Source organism: Narcine bancroftii, chromosome 7 (genome assembly GCF_036971445.1).
Source record: "Narcine bancroftii isolate sNarBan1 chromosome 7, sNarBan1.hap1, whole genome shotgun sequence".
NCBI lineage: Eukaryota > Metazoa > Chordata > Chondrichthyes > Torpediniformes > Narcinidae > Narcine > Narcine bancroftii.
This window is the reverse complement of record NC_091475.1, coordinates 148,103,870-148,127,133: the sequence shown is the minus strand read 5'-3', so window position 1 is coordinate 148,127,133 and position 23,264 is coordinate 148,103,870. Positions and strand designations below refer to the sequence as shown.

At 37.9% G+C, this 23,264-nt stretch overlaps 1 protein-coding gene across 2 annotated transcripts in view; it reads left to right on the top strand.

Moving 5' to 3' along the window:
• arhgap42a (Rho GTPase activating protein 42a) overlaps positions 1-21,012 on the top strand; it is a 274,248-nt gene extending 253,236 nt beyond the window's left edge. Inside the window, exons 20-24 of one of the 2 annotated variants that reach the window (XM_069890753.1) lie at positions 836-1,228; positions 1,311-1,473; positions 6,331-6,393; positions 15,766-15,845; positions 19,423-21,009. In XM_069890753.1, coding sequence (XP_069746854.1) covers positions 836-1,228; positions 1,311-1,473; positions 6,331-6,393; positions 15,766-15,845; positions 19,423-19,511 — 788 coding nt within the window. In that variant the 3' untranslated portion in view covers positions 19,512-21,009. Of the gene's footprint in view, positions 1-835; positions 1,229-1,310; positions 1,474-6,330; positions 6,394-15,765; positions 15,846-19,422 lie in introns of both variants that reach the window. The other variant, XM_069890754.1, reaches the window with a different exon arrangement.
• The last annotated feature ends 2,252 nt before the right edge of the window (positions 21,013-23,264 follow it).

Genomic DNA, 23,264 nt, shown 5'->3' with positions numbered 1-23,264 from the left:
TTTTGGATAAGAATGAAAAAGTCCATCCCAAATTTATTTAATTTGGTTATTTATCCAGAGGTGCTGCATAGGCACTTAATAAGACAAAATCTGATAATCTACCTCCTTTATTTTCTGGATCACTAAATCACAAATATTTGTCCGTTATAGTGAGATCTTCAGCCACCAGCATGTGTTGAGGGAATACATTGAACACAACAATCTAATGCTGATAAGGAAAACTCTATCTGAAGACCTTTTTTTTCAAATCCAGGTTAAAGTGAAGTTCAGAGTTCCGTGATGAAGTCTGCCATGAAATTGAAAAGGTTACGAGCTCAATTAAAAGTAAATTGAAATGTGCTAATCCAATCTGAATTTGTTAAATATACAAAGCTGGATTTCAGTATTTGGAAACGGTTTGCATTTTCACTTCACAGATATTTCTTTTGAAATCATAGACGTTAACCTGGTTTAACCATTTTGTTGTTTATCCCTTTTGAACAGCAAAGTAAAATATTTTCTATGTCAGTAAATTCCAGGGGAATTTGGCACTAATAAAAATCTATGATTAAGTATGAGGTGCTATTTTATTCATGCTGATATACAGGTAATACACATTTGGTCTAATGTTCTCAGGATAATTGATCATTTCTGATAGGTGAGGTGCTTTCTTTACTAGTTTGGAAGATAATTTCTAAGTTCTGCAGGAGCATTTCTAATTCTTAAAATGAAAATAATTGGAAAAGTGCTTAAAAGTCACATGCTTGACTTGAAGTATTGTGCAATGTATTGAGATTTTTGTACTTTCTGCAATAATTGTCAAACTGTATAGACTATCATGGTTATTTTATTTCAGGTGATACGTTCAGCAGCAGTCCAGACAGTACGCCAATGGGAAGCATAGAGTCTCTCTCCTCTCATTCATCTGAACTAAACAATTCCTCTAAAACTAGCTCCTCCCAACATCATGTGCAAAGAGAGAAAGGAGATAATGGAATACCCTGGGTGCAAGCACCTGCCTCGTTGCCTGGACTAAAGAGCACACTTGTTTGGACAACTAGCCCAGAATCAAGCTCCAGTGAAGACACTGTAAAGACAGATGGTCTCTCCGATTCCCAGAATCTATCGTCTATTAGTAATGCAGGAAACAAAACTCAGCCATTTAGTCTATGCAGTGAAGGATCCCACAAATACACTGGGCTTAAAAGGTCAATAACCACTTCCCTAACTTCACTCCCTACAACCGATGGTAGGTTCATAGGTTAGTTTAATTTTAATGATTAATATTATTTTGCACAGTTGAAGTAATTTTTTTCCTAAATTATTTTCAGGTACTAATTCAAGAACTTTTAGTAGTTCTGTTCAGAATCTGTCATCAATGGATTTAAAAGATGCGCTTAAAACTGCATCCAACCCAGTGCTTCCTCCAAAGGTGGCTGTTAGAAGAAGAGTGGATTCAACAGCAAGTAATGGATATCAGAAACCAGGATCTGTGTAAGTATTGTTGCTGCAAAAGATCCTTTATGGCTGTAGCTAAACTCGGTGGAAGAACACAATCAACATTGATTAAGGTGCAATGCACAAAAGTGCTGGAGAAACTCAGCAAGTCACACAGCATCTAGAGGAAGCAAAGAGTCCCCAATGTTTCATGCCTGAAACCTTCCTTGATGAAGGGTTCAGCTCCGAAACATTAATCACCCTTTGCTTCCTCTAGATGTCGCGTGACTGATTGAATTTCTCCAGCACATTGGTGTATTGCACCACAATCACAGCAACTGCAGACTTTTCTGTTAAAGAACATTGATCAATCTTTTGTTTTCTAGTTATTCAACATCGGTGTTGAGAGCCTCTACTTCCTCAGAAATTGTGAAGGTTTAGTATGACATTGGAAACCCTGGCAAATTCCTACAGATGTTTGGTGCAAAGAGTGTTGAAGGGCTGCTTCACTATGCCATTAGTGTGCTGGGTCCATGAAAAATCCACAGAGATGGTGACTCCCAAGAACTTAAATTTGCTTTCTGGAATGTAAGAGGCTGAGGCGTACACTGTAGTAGTTTACAAAATTATAAGGGGCTTAATGGTTAGAAACATTTTTTACCCAGGGATAGAGGAGTCCAGAAGGCAAAGGTTTAAGGAGCAAGGGGAAACATTTCAAGGAGATCAGAGGGGTACGTTTTTCCACACGGTGTTCGGTGAATATTGGAAACCAGCTGCTCACTCTGATCTCCTTGAACTGTGTGCCACTCATTCCCTGACGTAAGCAATCAGAAGAATCCCTTGTCCTAGCGCCATCAAGGAGAGCGGTCTCCCAGGCAGGGGTGGGACTTGGACTCAGTGGTGTTCTCACCTCTTCCCTTTCTCCTCTCCCCTTCCCTTCCTTCTTTCCCCTTCCATCCCTCCCTCTCCCCTTCCCTGCTCAGCACAGCGGGCCTCCTGTTGCCGACGCCGAACCGTTCCCTCAGCCTACTCCCCCGGTGTGCATGTGTGGTAGACCGAGGGGAGGATTTGGAGTTGGGACTCGGGTCGGGAATCTGATGACCGGGGAGACAGGAGCCCGCTGACTCACCAGTGAGTGTTCCACTAGCTCGGGAAGCCTCCCCAGGGTTTGTGTCAGTGATCGGCAGTTGGGACATGTCAGGGATTGGCTGCGGCCAGCATTTTTTTGGTCAGAATTAAACATTATTTTAATGGTTTATTGTTGTTTAAGCATTGATACATGTGATTTGCTGTTGCTACTGGCTGTTTTTTTTTAAATGGACCAGTTATCCAAAAAATCTGTTGATCCAACATAGGCCCGCTCCTGACTATTTTGGATAATCAGAGTTGTACTGTAATTTGAATTTTGATTCATGACTTTCTAATTGAATTACAATTGTAATAAACCCTAATAAACAGAAATATATTCAGAGCCCACCTCACTGACAAAAGACAAAGGAGGAAAAACCAACCCACCAATTTTCCGCTGCCTGTCCCGCATCGGACTTGCCAGCCACGGACGAGCCTGCAGCTGACGTGGACATTACCCCTCCATAAATCTTCATCCGCGAAGCCAAGCTAAAGAAAACTAGTACAAACAAAATCCCTTCCCCACGAAAAGATGTCTCCTCCAAAGATATCAGCAGAGGTTCACAGTGGCAAATAACTTGCATTGTGATCGTGGGGGCTGAAATTGTGCAGGATATAACAGAGGGGAAGGTCATGGGATTAAAGTTTTGAGAGGAAGGTGATATTTGGGAACAGGAGCATTTGTAAGATTGTTGAATAGACTTGAGAGGCATAATTTTGGCCTGTTGGAAGAGAGGAGCAAAATGAGGAGAATGGGTCTCCCTATCTCCCTTCACTCACTCAACCCCTCTCTCCATCAATATTATCCCTTTCTCTGCCTTTGGATGTCTTTCTGACTTTTGGAGTTTCTCATAAAATCACAAATTTGGTACATGATAAGTTAAATCTATTAAATTTATGTCTGCCATGAGGTTTATGTGTCATGAAAGTCAACACTGTGAAGAAATTGTTCAAAATGATAAGTTTTAAGTTTAGGCCTTAACAAGGGGGAAGAGAAGGGACAGAAAGGATTCAGAGTGGAATGTAGATTTTTAACCCAAGGCAACTGAATACATCATTGCTTGAGGTATTGTGAATAAAAATTATGGATGATCAAGGGACCAGAATCAGAGGAGTTCTTGTAGTTGTTCTGGTGTAATTGATAGGCATTCTGAGATTCAAGCTCCAATTGATATAAATTGGCCTTGTTAGCATAAGCCAGAAGATGGCAGATTTGAACACCTAATCTTTCCATACCAAAAACAAACATCTGGTCATCCATTGCATTTGCCATTGTCAGTCATCGTGGATACAAATAAGCTGTAATGCTTGCTATCACAATCAATTATCTTTCACACCATAGCTTGCTGATTTTTGAAATGATTTAGTACTTCTGAGACCACCAACTAATTATATTTTAAATATCATTTTTCAAATTTATTTGTTTCTTTATCTGTGAAGTAAACATTTCAACAGCTTGTCATAATTAATTATGTATTGATGATGCAATTTTTTAGGTTATATTTGCAACTCATATTGAGCAGTCCATAGAATAGATAGTTTGACCTGCCAGCTGGCCAGTAAAGAAATATTCATAGAGTCATAAAACACTGAAACAGACACTTGCGCCCCTCTGGTCTGCAGGGACTTTCAGAGACCCTTTACACAAGTCCCAGTTGAATCACCCCACATTCCCATCATCTCCCTCCCTTACCCCCTTTCCAGGTTCTCCAACTCTCCTGTGTACATGGCAGTTTTCAGTGGCTAATTAACCTTGGAAGCAGCATATCTTTGAGATTAAATCTTCAGCACATAGGCTGACAAAAAAAGCAAATATTTGTTTCTGTGTTTTAAAACCTGAATGAATTCTCAAAAGGAATTTTCACTTTTTTTGAGAATTAAATAAAACAATGTATAATTTATATGACTCTTATTCCATGTTGCATTAGATAAAAGCTATATAATTAATATCTAAATAATATATACATGTAATATTTCTCTCATCAAATTAATAAAAAAATATTTTAAAAAGAAAAGAAAACCTGAATAAATATTTATCCAAAAGAAAGTCAAAGAAAATGTCATGAACTGCAGAAGTCAAAGGTTTTGGAAAAGAAATCTTATTTTTCTTGTTGGTAGGAAATTGCATCCACATTTTAATAGCTCATCTTGATCCTAATCCAGTCAATGATGGCCATGAATGGTTGTTATACAGCCCTCAACAATTCAATTGTATTGGATTCTCAGACCACTCAGAATGAGTGTTGATGTAGGATGTGTGGGTTGATTATATGCAGGAGGGGAAAAAGTGAAAATGAGAAACAGTAATTTTCCATGTTAATAAAAATAGCAAGATGTTACAGGAGAGGTAGATGTATTAAAAGGGGGAAAGGGAATTGCACCTGAGCCTTTCTTTCTTCAAATTAGTCTGTGATGAAGAATTAGTCCTGACTTTATGGATCATGTCTGCTTCACTGGTCGTTGATGAATTTAATGCAGTAATATTAATGCAAAAGTATGACAGCTAATGTATTTTGTCATATAACCATATAACCGTTTACAGCACGGAAACAGGCCATGTCGGCCCTTCAAGTCTGTACCGGTTCACTTGAACAACTCCACTAGCTCCTCCACAAACTCCTGAGGAAGTAGAGGCTGTCTTCAAAGGCAATTTCTCAGATATATTGTCAGAGTTCATTCATGACATCATATATATATATACACAGACACACGCACATATATATATATATATACACACACACACACACACACACACACACACACATATCTATCTATCTATGTATCTATCTATATCTCTTTTTCTTCATCTTTGGCTTGGCTTCACGGATGGAGATTTATGGAGGGGTATGTCCACATCTGCTGCAGGCTCGTTGGTGACTGACAAATCCGATGCGGGACAGGCAGGCACGGTTGCAGCGGTTGCAAGGGAAAATTGGTTGGTTGGGGTTGGGTGTTGGGTTTTACCTCCTTTGTCTTTTATCAGTGAGGTGGGCACTGTGGTCTTCTTCAAAGGAGGTTGCTGCCCGCCGAACTGTGAGGCGCCAAGATGCACGGTTGGAGGCGATATCACCCCACTGGCAGTGGTTAATGTGGCAGGCACCAAGAGATTTCTTTAAGTAGTCCTTGTACCTCTTCTTTGGTGCACCTCTGTCTCGATGGTCAGTGGAGAGCTCGTCATATAACACGATCTTGGGAAGGCGATGGTCCTCCATTCTGGAGAGGTGACCCACCCAGCGCAGTTGTGTCTTCAGCAGCATGGATTCGATGCTTGCGGACTCTGCCAGCTCGAGTACTTCGATGTTGGTGATGAAGTCATTCCAATGAATGTTGAGGATGGAGCGGAGACAGCGCTGATGGAAGCGTTCTAGGAGCCGTAGGTGATGCCAGTAGAGGACCCATGATTCAGAGCCGAACAGGAGCGTGGGTATGACAACGGCTCTGTACACGCTGATCTTTGTGTGTTTCTTCAGATGGTTGTTTTTCCAGACTCTTTTGTGTAGTCTTCCAAAGGCGCTATTTGCCTTGGCGAGTCTGTTGTCTATCTCTTTGTCGATCCTTGCATCAGATGAAATGGTGCAGCCGAGGTAGGTAAACTAGTTGACCGTTTTGAGTTCTGTGTGCCTGATGGAGATGTGGGGGAGTGTGGTAGTCATGGTGGGGAGCTGGCTGATGGATATATATATATGAGATTCATTTTACTGCGGGTGAGATAAATCTGAAATCTGATATCAATAACTTTTCTTTTAATTAATTTGATTTTCAAAATATATTTTCCCTTCTCCCTAGGGTTGCATCTAGAACTCAGTTGTTTGAAAATATTGGTACTCCTAAACAAAATTCTGCCAGACGGTAAGAAATTCACTTTGTGTTTTGAGTCTGTATTTCCATCAGTGTTCATGGTATATTTGTACTTTATCATAAAATTGAGAAAATGGTGTCATTTGTCATAGAAACAAATAAAGACCACTCACTCCCTTAAACCTATTCCATCATTTAATAGGATAATGGCTGATCTGTTTGCAACCTCAATTCTACATCCTACCCTACCGATATAAATCTATTTACTTCCACCTCCTTTGAGGAAAAAAAGCTCTAAGAACTCGCAACTCTCTGAGGGGGAAACAAAGTTTACCTAATCTCTATCTTAAATGGGTGAATCGTTACTTTTAAACAGTGACACCTCTTTCTCAATTCACCCATGTTAACTCCACACCATTCCATTAAAATTCCTCATGATCTTATTTTTCGATTAAATCTCTGCTCACTCTTCGAAATGTCAGTAAAACAAGCCTCATCTGTCCAGCCTTTCCTCATAAGACAATCTATCAATTTCAAGTATAAGAAGACCTTTGAAAAATTAAGTAGATCCCACAATTAAAGGTGAAGGTTCCATTATTGTCACATAATATTACATTTAGAATGTAACATACAATCCTTTAACTTTGTTTACTGTGAGGAAGACAGAGAGTCACCACTTTGTCCAGTGCCCCTCACAGAAATGAGGCCCCAGTGAGGAACAAACTCATGACCCCTGGTTTAAAAGACCAGTGGTCTAACCACTGAGATATTCGAACCTCTAGAAGTATCCAGATACCATTTCTGTATTCATGTGTAGATCTTCAAAGTAATTCTTTCTCAAATTCAAAGAGAATTATTGAATTTATCCAGCTTTCATGCCAGTCTTTATTACTTGCGCCAAATGTGGATTATATGACTGTTTATCAGGGGATTCATACTCAATATTGTTGGGCAACAACATTGGGGATGTATTTGAAGGAGGTCTTTATCCCATTTTCTGTTGAAAATAATTTAATATTGATGCTTAGAAAGTTATAAGCATACTTATACTTCAGAATTAATAGATTCATAATATGAATGGAATAATGAGGTCACTATTCTCTGTGCAGCAACCCAAGCTTCTCATTCATAGACACGGCCCAATTGTAATAGTGACCCAAAGCTCACGGAGTTGCACCATGTGATAAATTTCAATATATTTTGTGCATAATTTACCATAAGTCTAAGGAATTTGCAGTTGAGAAACATTGGACCTGGCTCTATGTACATGGTATTCCTCAATGAATTTAAGACATTTGCCGCAAGAAATATTATCATTCTCTTACACTGCTCATTTAGGATATTTGAACCATCTTTAGAGAGATTAGTGCTGAGAAATTATAACAGGTGCTTTTATATAGACTTCTACCACTGCTTCAGGACTTGTACTCCATGATGGAGCAGTGTGAATCCAAAGGCACTATGACAGCTTAAGTCCTGCTGTAGTTTCAGAAACTTACAACTTGTTGTCTCCAAATTCACTAAAATGAATGACAAATTAACTCCTACGTAACTCTTCAACTTTGATCTATCTTTTTAATTTTTTTTAATTTTTCACACTGTGAACCATATCAATCAAAATACATACAAGCATTTCCCTCTTAAATATACACAGTGGCATTTTCTCCCCCTTTTTCCCCCCCCTACCTTCCCTCCCACCTTCCCACCCCCCTCCAAACCCATTAAACGTTCAATATATACAATACAATAAAACCATTAAACAATGTCATCACACAATGAAAATAAACAAGAAAATTGTGTCATCTACTTTTACACACTGGATCAAGTAATTTTGTCTTCTTATCATTTTACAAGCTTTCTCTGTTATGTTCCATGTACGGTTCCCAAATTTGTTCAAATAGTGTGACTTTATTTTTTAAATTATTATTATTTATTCCAATGGAATACATTTATTCATTTCCATGTACCATTGCTGTAATCTCAGGCTCTCTTCTGATTTCCAAGTTGACATTATACATTTTTTGCTACAGCTAAGGCTATCATAATAAATCTTTTTTGCGTTTCATCCAGTTTGAGGCCTAATTCTTTACTTCTTACATTACTTAAAAGAAAGATCTCTGGATTTTTTGGTATGTTGCTTTTTGTGATTTTATTTAATATTTGGTTTAGATCTTCCCAAAACGTTTTCACTTTCTCACATGCTCAAATTGCATGTACTGTTGTTCTCATTTCCTTCTTACAGTGAAAACATCTATCTGATAATGTTGGATCCCATTTTTTAAATTTTTGGGGCATGATATATAACCTGTGTAACCAATTATACTGTATCATGTGTAACCTTGTGTGTATTATATTCTTCATAGTTCCAGAGCATAACTTTTCCCATGTTTCATTTTTTATCTTTATGTTTAAATCTTTTTCCCACTTTTTAGGTTTGTAGCTTATTTCATCATTTTCCTTCTCTTGCAGCTTGATGTACATGTTCATTATAAATATTTTTATTATCATTGTTTCTGTAATCACATATTCAAAGCTACTTCCTTCTTGTAATCTCAGTCTGTTTCCCAATTTATCCTTTAAGTAGGCTTTCAGTTGATGGTATGCAAACATTGTACTGTGAGTTATTCCATATTTGTACTTCATTTGTTCAAATATTAATAAATTATTTCTCAAAAAAACAATTTTCTATTCTTTTAATTCCTTTTCTCTCCCATTCTCGAAAGGAAAGGTTATCTATTGTGAAAGGGATTAGTTGATGTTGCGTTAATAATAATTTTGGTAGTTGGTAATTTGTCTTTTTTCCTTTCTAAATGAATCTTCTTCCATATATTGAGTAAATTATGGAGTACTGGTGAGCTTTTATATTGCACTAGCTTTTCATCCCACTTATAAAGTATATGTTCCGGTACCTTCTCCCCTATATAATCTAGCTCTATCTTAGTCCAATCTGGTTTTTCCCTTGTCTGATAAATACCTTAATTGTGCTGCTCTATAATAATTTTTAAAGTTTGGTAACTGCAAACCACTTTGTTTGTACCTCTCTGTTAATTTATCTAACACTATCCTCAGTTTCCCCCCTTTCCATAAAAAAAAACCTTATTATTTTCTTTAGTTCATTGAAGAATTTCTCTGTTTTTTTTTAAAAATTTTTATTTTTCACACCATAAATCACATTAGCCATGATATACACTATTTCTTTTTCATACAGTGACTTTTTCTCCCCCCCCCTCCCTCCTCCCAAGCCACCCCCCCACCCCCCCTCTCATCCATTTTAGGTATACAATCTAGGTTGCATTAAGCCAGTCAGACAATGTTGTCATTCAACAAAAATACACCAGAAATTCTACTGAGTCCATTCTTTTCTTTCCTTCTCCTTCCATCAACTTAGGTAATGTTTGTCCCCGGTAGGTTTTCGCTATTGTATTTAATGTAAGGCTCCCATACTTGTTTGAATATTTCAATATTATTTCTTAACCTATATGTTATTTTTTCTAATGGAATACATTTATTCATTTAAATTTAGTAGTTTCTTCCTTTTAATTTGGTTATGTATTCCATTAATATTTAAAGTCATATAGTTCAGCGTAGCCCTTTTATATTTTGTTTATCTTCTCTTTCCGTTTTTCCATCATTACCTTTCCTCCTTTTCCATTTCTGTTTTCTTATTTTCAACTCTTTATAAGACAACATTCCTACAACATCCAACATTTTCCTTATTCTCCTATTTCTATCTTATTTATCCCCAATCTCCCCTTCCCCTCCTGAGTTGTCCTTTATCCCTTGTCGGACAACCACATCTCCCCTCTCCATTTGGAAGGGAATTGGTAACAATTGAAATAAGTATTGTATCCTTGGGATGATGTTCATTTTAATGCAATTTACCCTCCCTATCAATATTAGTGGTAATTCTTTCCAATGTGCTAAGTCTTCCTGTAATTTCTTCATTAATGGGTGATAATTTAATTTGTACAGGTGGCTTAAATTATTATCTAATTTAATACCTAGGTATCGGATTGCTTGTGTTTGCCATTTAAATGGTGATTCTTTTCTAAATTCTGTATAATCCGCATTACTCATTGCCATCGCTTCACTTTTATTTGTGTTGATCTTGTATCCTGATATTTCTCCATATTCCTTCAATTTCTTATGTAGTTCTTTTATTGATATTTCTGGTTTTGTTAAGTATACTATGATGTCATCTGCAAATAAACTGATTTTATATTCCTTCTCCTTTATTTTTATCCCTTATATTTTATTTTCTGTTCTCAGTTCTGCCAATGGTTCTATTGCTAAAGCGAAGAGTTAGGGAAATAGTGGACATCCCTGCTTAATTGACCTACTTAATTTAAATTGGTTCGATACGTATCCATTTACTGTCACCTTCGCCAATGGTCCATTGTATAATACTTTAATCCAATTAATATACTTTTCTGGTAGATTGAACCTCTGTAATACTTTGAATAAATAATTCTATTCTACCTTGTCAAAGGCTTTTTCTGCATCTAAAGCAACAGCCACCGTTGGCATCTTATTTCCATGAACTGCATGAATTAAATTAATAAATTTACAGACCTTATCTGCTGTTGGTCTTTTCTTAATAAATCCAGTTTGATCTTGTTTTACTATTTTTGGTATACAGTCGGCCAATCTCTTTGCTAATAATTTTGCTATATCTTATAATCTGAATTAAGTAGAGATATTGGTCTATATGATGCTGGTGTAAGTGGATCCTTCCCCGTCTTTGGTATGACTGTAATTATTGGTGTCTTACATGAATCTTGCAAGTTTTGTGTTTCTTCTATCTGGTTCATTACTTCCAGGAGAGGAGGAATTAATAACTCTCTAAATGTTTTATAGAATTCTATTGAGAATCCATCCTCTCCAGGCATTTTATTATTAGGCAGCTTTTTTAATATATCCTGTATTCCCTCTATTTCAAATGGTTTTATCAGCTTGTTTTGCTCCTCTTCTTGCAATTTCGGCAGTTAAATTTTAGCTAAAAACTCTTCTATTTTGTCATCTTTCCTCTCATTATCAGTTTGGTATAATTGTTCATAAAATTCTTTAAAGTTCTCATTAATCTCCATTGGATTATATGTAATTTGTTTGTCCTTTTTCCTTGATGCCAATACAATTCTTTTAGCTTGTTCTGTTTTAAGTTGCCAGGCTAATATTTTGTGTGTTTTTTTTTCTCCTAGCTCATAATACTTTTGCTTTATTTTCATTATATTCTTCTCCATGGATGTCCTCCAGTTCTATGCTAATAACAGGGGTGAGTGATCAGATAGCAATCTAGCTTTATATTCTGTTTTTCTAACTCTCCCTTGAATATGGGCCGACAACAAAAACATATCAATCCTTGAGTATGTTTTATGTCTACTCGAATAATATGAGTATTCCTTCTCCCTTGGGTGCTGCCTCCTCCATATATCCATAAGTTTCATTTCCTGCATTGATTTAACCATAAATTTGGCCACTTTATTCTTTTTGCTAGTCTTTTGTCCAGTTTTATCCAACATTGGATCTAAATTAAGGTTAAAATCCCCTCCTATCAATATATTCCCCTGCGTATCTACAATCTTCAAAAAAATATTTTGCATAAACTTTTGATCCTCTTCATTAGGTGCATATATATTGATCAAATTCCAGAATTCTGAATATATCTGACACTTTATCATTACATACCTCCCTGCTGGATCTATTATTTCCTCCTCTATTTTGATTGGTACATTTTTATTGATTAATATGGCTACACCTCTAGCTTCTGAATTGTTTGATGCTGCCGCTATGTGCCCTTCCCAGTCTCTCCTTAATTTATTATGTTCCACTTCAGTTAGATGTGTTTCCTGCACAAACGCTATGTCTATTTTTTTTATTTTTTCAGGAAATTTAATAGCCTTTTTTGTTTAATTTGGTTATGTATTCCATTAATATTTATAGTCATATAGTTCAACATGGCTATCTCATATTCTGTTTACACCTCATTTCCACTTCCTCACCATCACCTTTTCCCCATTTTCATCTCTCAGTTTTCCCTTTTTGAACTCAATGTATGACAACACTTTTAAAACATTAAATACTTCAACAACTCCCACATCTAAAATTCCCTTAACCCCAAATGTTCCCCCCCCCCTCTCTGTGTTGCCCCTTGCCCCTTGCTGGGCAACCACAACTCGCCTCTCCATTTGTATTGCGAACCCGCTCGCAAGCGTCAACTGATTTTGCAGTGACTGTTATTCTCTCCCACCCAACCCCCTCCAGAAAAGACTTTTATCTTCACCCTCTTTTTTTAACCCTTACTTCCTTTCTTCCCTTTTCTTTCCCTTCTTTAGTTCTTACTTATATGTTATTTTTACATCTTTATATGTAGTTTGTCATCATTCTTCGTTCTTGTTACATCTCTTCATCTCTTTTTCTGTCCTGCAGGCATTCTGCAAATTCTCATGCTTCCTCTGGATCTGAGAACAGTCTGTTTTGCTCCCCCGGGATAAATATTTTAAGCACAGCTGGATATCTTAACATAAAATTATAACCTTTTTTCCATAGGATCAATTTTGCTGTATTAAACTCCTTCCTCTTCTTTAAGAGTTCTAAACTTGTGTCTGGGTAAAAAAAATATTTTTTGACCCTTGTATTCCAATGGTTTTCTGTCTTCTCTTATTTTATTCCTTGCCCTCTCCAGTATATTTTCTCTTGTCGTGTATCTCAGAAATTTTACTAAAACGGATCTTGGTTTTTGTTGTGTCTGTGGTTTCGGGGCTAATGTTCTTTGTGCCCTTTCTATTTCCATTCCTTCCTGTATTTCTGGCATTCCCAGGACCTTTGGGATCCATTCTTTTATAAATTCTTTCATAATTGTGCCTTCTTCATCTTCCTTTAGGCCCACTATCTTTATTTTGTTTTGCTTACTATAATTTTCCATTATATCCATCTTCTGAGCTAACAACTCTTGTGACTCTTTAACTTTTTTGTCACTTTCTTTCAATTGTCTTCTTAAGTCATTCACTTCCATTTCTACAGCCGTTTCTCATTCTTCCACATTTTCTAATCTTTTCCCTATTTCTGTCATGACCAGCTCTATTTTACTCACTTTTTCTTCTGTTCTTTGTATTTTTCTTTTCATTTCACTAAATTCTCATGTCAACCATTCTTTTAATGCTTTCATTTGTTCTTCAAAATTTTTTTTATCTATATCTTTCTTTCTTTGGCTTGGCTTCGCGAACGAAGATTAATGGAGGGGGTAAATGTCCACGTCAGCTGCAGGCTCGTTTGTGGCTGACAAGTCCGATGTGGGACAGGCAGACACGGTTGCAGCGGTTGCAGGGGAAAATTGGTTGGTTGGGGTTGGGTGTTGGGTTTTTCCTCCTTTGCCTTTTGTCAGTGAGATGGGCTCTGCGGTCTTCTTCAAAGGAGGTTGCTGCCCACCAAACTGTGAGGCGCCAAGATGCACGGTTTGAGGCGATATCAGCCCAGGTGGTCAATGTGGCAGGCACATCTATTTTACCTTCTATTTTTCTGTGCAGAGCTTGGTCTTCTTCTTCCTCTTCTTCTGTGTCTGCACCTGTGTTTGTGTCTTCTACTTCTTTTCCTTGTATCTGTGCTTCTTCTGACTTTCTTGTTGAGCTGCTTGCCTCACTTTGCTGGGCTTCTTCTTGCATAGCTTCTTGCCGTTTTTCCTCTTCTTCTGGGCTAGTCATCTGTTGGGCCTCCTGTTGCTGTTCTTCTTTCCTATCACTCACTTTCCTATCACTTGCCTCTTCTTCCATCTGAGAGCCCTGGTGTCGGGCATCCCTCAGCTGGTCGCGCTGTGTTAGCTCACTCCTCAGCTGGGCCCCCCTCCCGTCGGAGTTCTCTTTTTCCTTAATGTGCGCACTGCGCCATGCACAGTTGTGCGCTTTTGGCTCAGAGAGCCATTTTTGCAGTCCAGTGGTCAGTAGATCGCGACTCTGCGGGGTCGTCACCAACCTTGGGAAACGGGCTCTTTTCTCCACGACAGCTCCCTGTTTCTTCATGCAGGTAAGGCCTTCTCCTTTCTCTTCTGGCATCTTTTCTTTTTTTCCCATTGTTTTTGCTTTTTCCTTCTTGGGTGCCATTTTCTTTCTTTTCTCCACAACTTTATATTTTATTTGTTATGTTTTGTGTTTCTTGAACTTTGTACTTTCTTCACTTTATTTCTTCTTTCCTGGAGAGGGCTGGTATTCTCCTACCGGCCACTACTCCGTCACGTGACTCTCCCCCCCCCCCCCCCCCCCCAAGTTTGAGCTATCTTGATGCAAATAGAAAGTCTGTTTTAACTTGTATGTATCATTTTTACAAGAAATGTATTTGATTGACAGAAAACCAAGATTAAAAAGGTGACAAATTGACACAGGTGGATGTAAAATTTTTTTTGGAACCAAGTTGTGAAATTCTCTTACAAAATGATGTCATTTTAACAAACTCATCTGTGTTTCTAATTATTCTTGTAACATGGCCAACTCACAGCTGCATTTGTTCATGGGTAACAAACTCGGCACAGTAGATCAAATTTGGTGTTAATAGCTGAAGTGGACGAGAAGTTATTTACATCAAAGAGTATCATGCTGTCAATATGACACTTTTAGTTTTGATCCAACTGAGCTTTGGATATAAAAGTTAAAACAATGCTGGAGAAGCTCAGCTGGTCAAACAGTGTCCTTTATGTAAAAATACATAACCACTGTTTTGATCTTGAGCCCTTCATCAAGGTATGAAAAAATATCAGCAGGCATCTGTACAAAAGAGTGGTCGCAAAGGCAGGTGATTATAGGCGGATAAGGTAGGGAACAGCAACTATCAAGGGGAGGAGGGATAGCGAGATGAAGGGAAAGGGAAGAACTGGGAAGGGAAGGCACTCTCCAGCCTGATGGCATTAGCATCGTCTTTCCCAGTTTTTGATAAACTGCTTTCCTCTTCCTTCCTTTCCTTTCCCTTTCCAGTTCTATTCCCTTTCCAGTTCTATTCCCTTCCCCTTTCCAGTTCTCCTCCCTCCCTTTCCACCCCCTTCAATTGCTGCAATTGAAGGACATGTATGAAATAATAAAAGCCATAATTTTATGTGCATTGTGGCAGGATATCGCATCATTCTCCCACACCTTTAGAAACAATAATCAGTCATATTTGCAATTCAAAGCTTCATTTGCTGATTGTGGAAAGTTTACATCTGAATATTCATTCAAACCTACTGGTTTTATGAGAGCCAGACTATAATTACCAGTTAACAATGGAATTTAGATAACAAAACAAGTGACTAAAATGTTTATAACATTATGATGCAGAGGTTTAAATAGTTACCATGTAAAGATCAATGTATATTGTGTAATATTTTTAATAGCTATTTGATTAATATTTTGTTATAAAACAGCCTGCTTACTAGTACCTAAATTATAATTGTTTTTGAAACAGCCACGCCAAAGCCATGTATGCTTGCAAAGCAGAGCACAGCCATGAGCTTTCTTTCCCACAGGGGGCAATGTTCACTAATGGTGAGTTCTAAGATTATTTATAAAAGTTTTTTGTTGTGAAATAAATATATTAAATACAGCATTATGTCATTAACTGTTCAACTCTGAATTTGTTATGAGATAGTGCTTTAGATTTTTGGAAGTTTTTTTATAAAAAAAGATTTAAGTTTAGACATACTGCATGGTTTCAGGTCCTACCAGCCCATGTGCGCTTGCTGCCCTAATTACATCCAATTAACCTACGACTCCCATACATTTTAAAAGGTGGGAGGAAACCAGAGCATCCGGAGGAAACCCATGCAGTCAAGGGGAGAACATATAAACTCCTTAAAGACAGCACCGGATTCAAGCCTGGATCGCTGGCATTGTATCAGTGCTGTGCTAACATTTTAAAAAAACAGTGGCCCATGAGGTTGCAGCGGCCACTTTGTCTCTGTACAAAGGTGAAATCCCTAACACCTCGAATAATCTTTGCAGTTATTTGTTTCCATTGCCTTTTCAGTATGTCTGCAGGTTCTTCCTGCATCTTATGGTAATGGAGCATCACTCCTTTCTGTTTCCTTGCAACATTGCCTTAGATGTTCTTTGGTTCTCATTCTTTTCTCTATCAGATTCAACTCACATAGGGCTCTGAATACCTCCTCCACCCACAGTGAATTTGCTGTACATGCAGTGTACAATAACATTAAGATGTGCCAGCATATATGGATTTTGAGCCCAGCTTATCAACAGTAGGGTTAGCACCAATTTCATCAAGAAACCATGCTAATGAAGAGGCAACCTGCAAAGCAATGATCACTTGCTGAGTAATCCACGCAATATTTTGAAGAACTTTCTAACTTGGTATCCCTATCCTACTATTTTATTTTGTGGATTTAAACCTTTTTCCATTTAAAATACCACTGTCAGTGGTTTTTATTTTGTCAAAAAGACTTCAGAAACTCTGGCTCAAGACCTTTTTACCTCCATTAAAGGGGGTTCCAGAGCGGTTTGTTTCTGTGCACTGGAGTACTTTTCATTTTTACTCTTGAGCAAGAGTGTATGTACATTTATGATATGTAGCACCTTAACTTACTCAATGGAGAGCATTGAATGTTAATCCAACATCTGCATGTTTCTGTGAAACTCAAACATCAATTATTAACATCAATCAAGTCTTCAGCTGTACTAGGGGAGCTGGTCATTAATTCACACCACTGTTAGTCAGTGATGAAGAAGAAGGTTGTAAACAATAATCACTTCTTTGTCTGGATGGAAGAGATCAGAAAGGAGGTACTTTGCTGCAGACGTTGCAGGCAACACACCCTCCTGAGATCTTGTTCTTCTGGCTATCCATCCCGTAGGATAATGATGGTTCCTTTCAGTCAGTTTGTGGAGCTTGATATGTGTGTCCTGGAGTGGCTGTACAGACTGATCCTTGACTGGCACTGCTTGCCACATACTTGGCAGGTAAGGCCTGGAGGGGCAGCAGGGCCAGAAGCTCTGTTGTGGTGCTTCCTGTGCCTTCCCTCTGTTGCTTTTTTTGAGTTTGTTCTCAGCAGTGTCTACACCTTTTCCGATGGCGTTCCTCCACTGTGAGTAATCTTGAGTCAGATTCTCCCGCGTTGATGGGGCAATAGCCACTTTCAGGTGGCCACAATACCCATCTGTAAAGTCGCCTATTGTACTCCTATGAGGCTGTCGGGAGCCATTTGAAAGTGGAAAACCCGGCCAGGAGGTTTACTTAACCAACCCTTCTCCTGTAGGTATAATATCCTGTGCCAAGGATCCCCGGTCGCACCTGAAAGCAGCTCAAGCAAAGCTGCTAGCAGCTTTCAGGTGCCTGGCAACGGGCAGGCTGTTGACAGTCAGCTGGAGACCCGCTGACAGCCCCGCTGCTGACACCTACCCTCCCTGTTGCCTGACAGTCCCCTGGCGTGGGACTACAGGGCTGGGATGGCAGGCGGGGGACTACAGGGGTTACGCACGCACACAAAATCCCACTAAATTTGAAAGGTGAGCTAGGATTCTCAGGGATGGCTGCCCCAGGCCTGCAGTCCCGCGTCAGGTGGCTGTCAGACTGCTGCCCCTGCTCGGAGCCAGTGTTTGCTCTGTGGCCCCTCTCCCCGCTTCTGACCTTTCAGATGGCAGAGCACCTCCTTCAGTGCAGCCAACTGAAAGTCTCTTCACAAACACTTACAGCTTGCTCCGGAGCTGCATTCTCCAGGCTATTCCACTTGAAAGCAGCTAATGTCAGGTTTCTTGAGGTTCCTGTGCAGAACATCCTTGTACCATAGATGCTGGCCTTGTTTGTTGGTACCCCTGGACAGTTAGTCATGCAAGATGTCCTTGGGCAGTCTTCCATAGATCTGTTCAAGCAAGATTGGTTAAATCAACCATACAAACCTTATCTGACAATATTAGCATGACTCTACTCTTACAATCTGCACAAATCCAGCCTACACAGAATCAAGTCTCTAATTATCTTAGTGCCCTTGGATGTAATTAGATCTTTGGAGCACCCTATGATGCATGGTCTTAAGTTGACTCTCTACCTGAAAGAACCTATGGTCTAGAGGCACATGCTGACAGTACATTCAGAGAAGTTCCCTCTCTCTATTGCTGTATTTTGTCAAGCTCTTCCAATGAAGTAGTAGCAAATGACATATCCATGGTGAATTTCTTTTCCACTCTCTACTGAGAATAGTTGTCAATAAATTCCTTGACAATGAATTCCCTGTCAGACCACATGAAATCAAGTTTCAAGAGGTTCCTTGCAGATGCTAGGCTCTGGCACAGTACACAAAAGTGCTGGAGAAACTCGTGCAGCGTGGATGTAATAAGTAATAAGCAGTCGATATTTCGGGCCTGAGCCCTTAATTAGGTCTTCGTCAGGTACCTCAGGACTGAATTGCCAATTGCCTATGACTTTTCATGGACGTTGCTTGACTTGCTGAGCTTCTCCAACATTTTTGGATAGAGTTTCTTCTTTTTATCCCACAGCAAAGTTAAACGAAGAAATTTAAAAAAAAACTCAAACCCACAAAATTTGAAAAGTGGTAAGTGCCGATGACTTAGAGACTCAAATGACTGCAGATGGTGGAAACAGCATCAAAAAAATACCCACAGCTGGAAACTCAGCCAGATATTTAAGGTCAAGACGTGGCATCGGGGGCTAATGATGACTGGGTGAGAACAGTTTTAAATCCAAGGAAGTGCAGGAGAAATTACGACATGAAGACCATGAGGAGATCCATTTTTAAAGTCCTGAGAAAGAACCAGTTGCATTAAAAATTTGAAGAGTGAAAATATATCCTAAACAATGTCATCATCTGATGATGGTTTCTCATTGTTTAGAATTTGTACATGGGTGCTTCTGAGGTCAATTTCATTTACTGTGGGAGTACCAATCAACATCATGTATTATGTACTTGAGAAATTTGGATATTTATGTTTTGATTTTTTTTTAAATTATCAGTCATGCGAGGAGTGAAACTAACTTGTTTTTGGAGAAGTGTATATTATCTTCAGAACTTGTTAGCTTTAACAGCAAAGATTTGGTATTAAATTGCATAATGTTGAATGATAATTAAATTGTTTTCTTTTTTTTAAACCCTAGTGCATGCGTCAGTGGAACCAGGATGGCTGCAAGGAACATATGAAGGCAAAACAGGGCTAATCCCTGCAAATTACATAGTCTTTCTTTGATAACTGCTGACAAGACTAGAAAATCTCCATGGTATCCATGGTGACAGACTGTTACAAACTGAGAATGCTATATTCCAACACAGTTCTATGTATGCCATACAATCAGAGGTAGTGGACTGTTTGTAACTGCTGAAGATGTGCCTTTTTATGGTATGAAGTAAAGGGTTGTGGTATCCATCATTAAATGTTTGCTTTAACAAAAATGCTAATCATTATTAGCCATAGTTATTGACCAGCATTCACCTTGAAGCATCGAAAGGAGAAAATGTGACCAAATTTAAATATATATAAATAGGCATATGCATATATATTAAAAGTTGCGATGTTTGTACTGCTAGACTTCTTGTTTGGAGAGTCGATCACAAATATAAGCTACAATGGAATTTTAACCTTGATGTTAATTTTTTTTATTGGTTAATAAGTATCACATTAGATGGAAGAAGAAGAAAGTTAAACATATTGATTTATTGTAGCTTCACAAATTATGCATTTATTTACATTCTTATTTGAAAAAGCTGCCTTGTTTTGCTTTTGTCAAATTTCTGCTGTTTTTCCAGCCTAAAATCCTCCAATGTGTTGTAAGTTAACTTAATTGAACACTTTGTAAACTAAATTTATGGATATGCAACTATCCTCAACCTCAGATTTTTCAAAGGAATGTAAAGGAGTGACACTCATTTATGTTTACATGTCATTTATGAGGGAAACAAAGCTCAAGACATTGAATGAATTTCAAAAGATACTTTTACCCAAAGATGTCTTCAGTGGTATCTGCCAGCATTTGTTTTTTACTTTAATTCACAAGTAATAAACCATTATCAATTGATAATTTACTGATGTAAATGGAGAATAGTTGCATATGGATGCAAATTTAACATATTTTGTTTACAAATTACATATGATGCTTAAGTACTTGAGGATCAATAAATCCATGGTAATGAGAATGTGTGAGCATTCACTATTAAATTATCAGCAAATTACTTCTAAACTGTCTGGGGATGTTCAATGTTCATAAACCTTGTGATCCGATTGTTGTTTATATTACCTAAAATGCAATTTCAATTTCTCCTTTGTCAAAATAATATTGATTATGTTTTAAATGTTCATAACTTACCTGATAATGGATCTGAAGTTGTTTTGGTTCTTCAACTTGAAATGTAATTTTTGAGGGAAAAATTGTGCCCATAAGATTTTATTACTATTAAGTGATAAGGATAAAATTGGAATAATAATGGCATTGAGGAACAAAAACTCGCACTTTTTGCTATAATTTTATTTTTCCCAGTACACTGGTGTATTGGCGACGTATTTGAATGTTGGTTTTCTTTCTTAGATATATATTAAACATTCAGTGATAACATTAATAGTTTAAAGTACTGATATATTGTCAAATATTTAGTTTTAGTGTATTTAATAATTATTAATATCTGTCACCAAATGTATAGTATTCTCAACTGAAATGTTTTCTGATCATTCAAATTTATTTGTATAAAATGACATGATTATACCTATGGCTTGGCATATAATTTATTCTGCTGCATGAAGTACTTGTAATGGAATGTAACATATAAAATGTTTTAACTGTAGTTAAAAACTGAATGATGAAAATATGAATCTAAATTTGACAGGTGGGAGATTGTGGCCATTATATTTTGCAGGATGTTGTAAATCCTCACTACATAACTCACAGCAAACTAGTCTCTCTTGTGACAACAAAGCATATTTTGTATGGCTTCTTCAGGCCTCTTTAACTCGCGTTGTTTTTTGATGATTTGTCTTTCAGGGAGATTTACTTCACACAAGTGCTTCCTTGCATGAAGACTTTGGAATCTCTGTTCCAAACATGGAAACAGCCCTCTTTATCTTAAAGAGACAGTTAGAAGTGGGCTTACTTATTTCAAAGCCACTTACAAATCTATGTTCTTCTTTTCCAGGAGTAACATAGGCAGCAATATTTTCCCTTTGCAGGAAATATCGCTGCTGATCAGTTCTGCATCTTAACAGAACAGCAGGTTTTCTTCAACTAAACTTTGTCTCTCATTTCAATAATATATTTCTGGCAAATCTTTCATATCACATGGTTTGTAACATCATTTCTGTCTTTGAAGTTCATAATGTCTTTTCATACTGATGTTCTCAAAGCCTCCATGATACCTGCTCTGCGTTTACTATTGGTGCTTCCAAAATAACACCTGTTGTTTTCAGTATCTCAAAAACCAACATCAATCTTTTCATCTCTTGGCTTCAACTGCAATCAGGAGCTATTCCAACCTTCTTACTTGCTTCTGTGGTCAATGGTGTTTAAAATGCAAATATTCTTTTTGATGCTGAAGCCAACTACCAGCTGCAAAGAACCATGTGTGTCTATTAAAATGCTAATATGTTGTCTTTGTTTCCCTGACCACCCAAAACGAACTTATTAAACCATATCTAGATGAAATATAGTTTTAATGTTAAATTAAAGATTAATCATAGCACGTTCATCACAAATTACATCATGAAACAATGTAAAAACATCTATTTATCATTTTGCTAGCATCTATTTCTTCCCATTGATTTCAGTGGGATAGCTTGGTGCAGCCTTAATCTGACTTTTGCTGGGCAGTCTACTCTCCATGACCGAGTTTGTGCTGTCCTGTGGATCAGTTCGAGGGCAGATTTCAGTGGATAATTGGAGATCTGATAGAATCAATGTTGTATATTGGATTTGAAAATGAGTAAGAAATGCTCAGATTATCCTGAGAGCCTTGGGAATAATTTACATGGTCATGATGTGGTGCATCAATGAATGTTTTATTGTAGACCCACAGTACTTGCATGCAATGCACCAATGCAAGCATGATAAGGAAATTCAGTCACAGGAGGAAATTATGCCTGCGGATGAGAATAAGTAGGATGGTGGTGAGATTTTGAACCATAGTCTAGAGCAGGGGTGGGCAACCTTTTTTCTAAACTCACATTCAACCTTCAGTATTCCCTATACCCTAAGTGTTCTGTGATTAATAAAGGATTGCTTAAGGTGGTATATGAATGGAAGGAAAAAGTTTGAAAACTACTGTTTTAATCAACCCTAATTGACTCATTATGTGCACAGTTTCAGAACTCCAAAAGAAATGGGCCAATAACAATTTTTCATAAGCAAAATATTTCATTAACAATTGGGTCTAGAGCAGTGGTTCTCAACCTTCCCTTCCCACTCACATACAATCATTTACCAATCACAGATCACTTACGGCATAGGGAAAACATAAGGTGGAATGTGAGTTCTAAAAAAAATAGGTTGCATACCCCTGGTGTAGATGCTGGTTCATTCAGATAAGTTAGGTTTGAGTTGGGAAAACATCTAATTTTGGATATGACTTGAACTTCCTGGAGTTTGCCAGTAAAATAGCAGATAAAGACCTGCACTCCCAGTTGCCAGCCTCTTTAATTTCCCAACCCATTCCCACATACATCTCTGTCCTTGGCCTCATCCACTGCCAGGGTGATTCAACCCACAAATTTTAAGTACATGTCTTATTCTGCCTAAGTAGCCAACAATCCAGTGGTCTGAACATTGAATTTTCCATTTTCAGATAACCTCCACCCCATCCATTTCTATCTGTTTTTCACCCCATCTCCCAGCCCATTCCATACTGATTTTCACTTTACTCACCCCAGGAGTCTTCAGTCCCACTCCCTTTCCTGTCACCCTGTCCTCTTTCCCACTTTCACCTTTTCAATATTCTATTACCTTCACCCCTCCCTACCAGT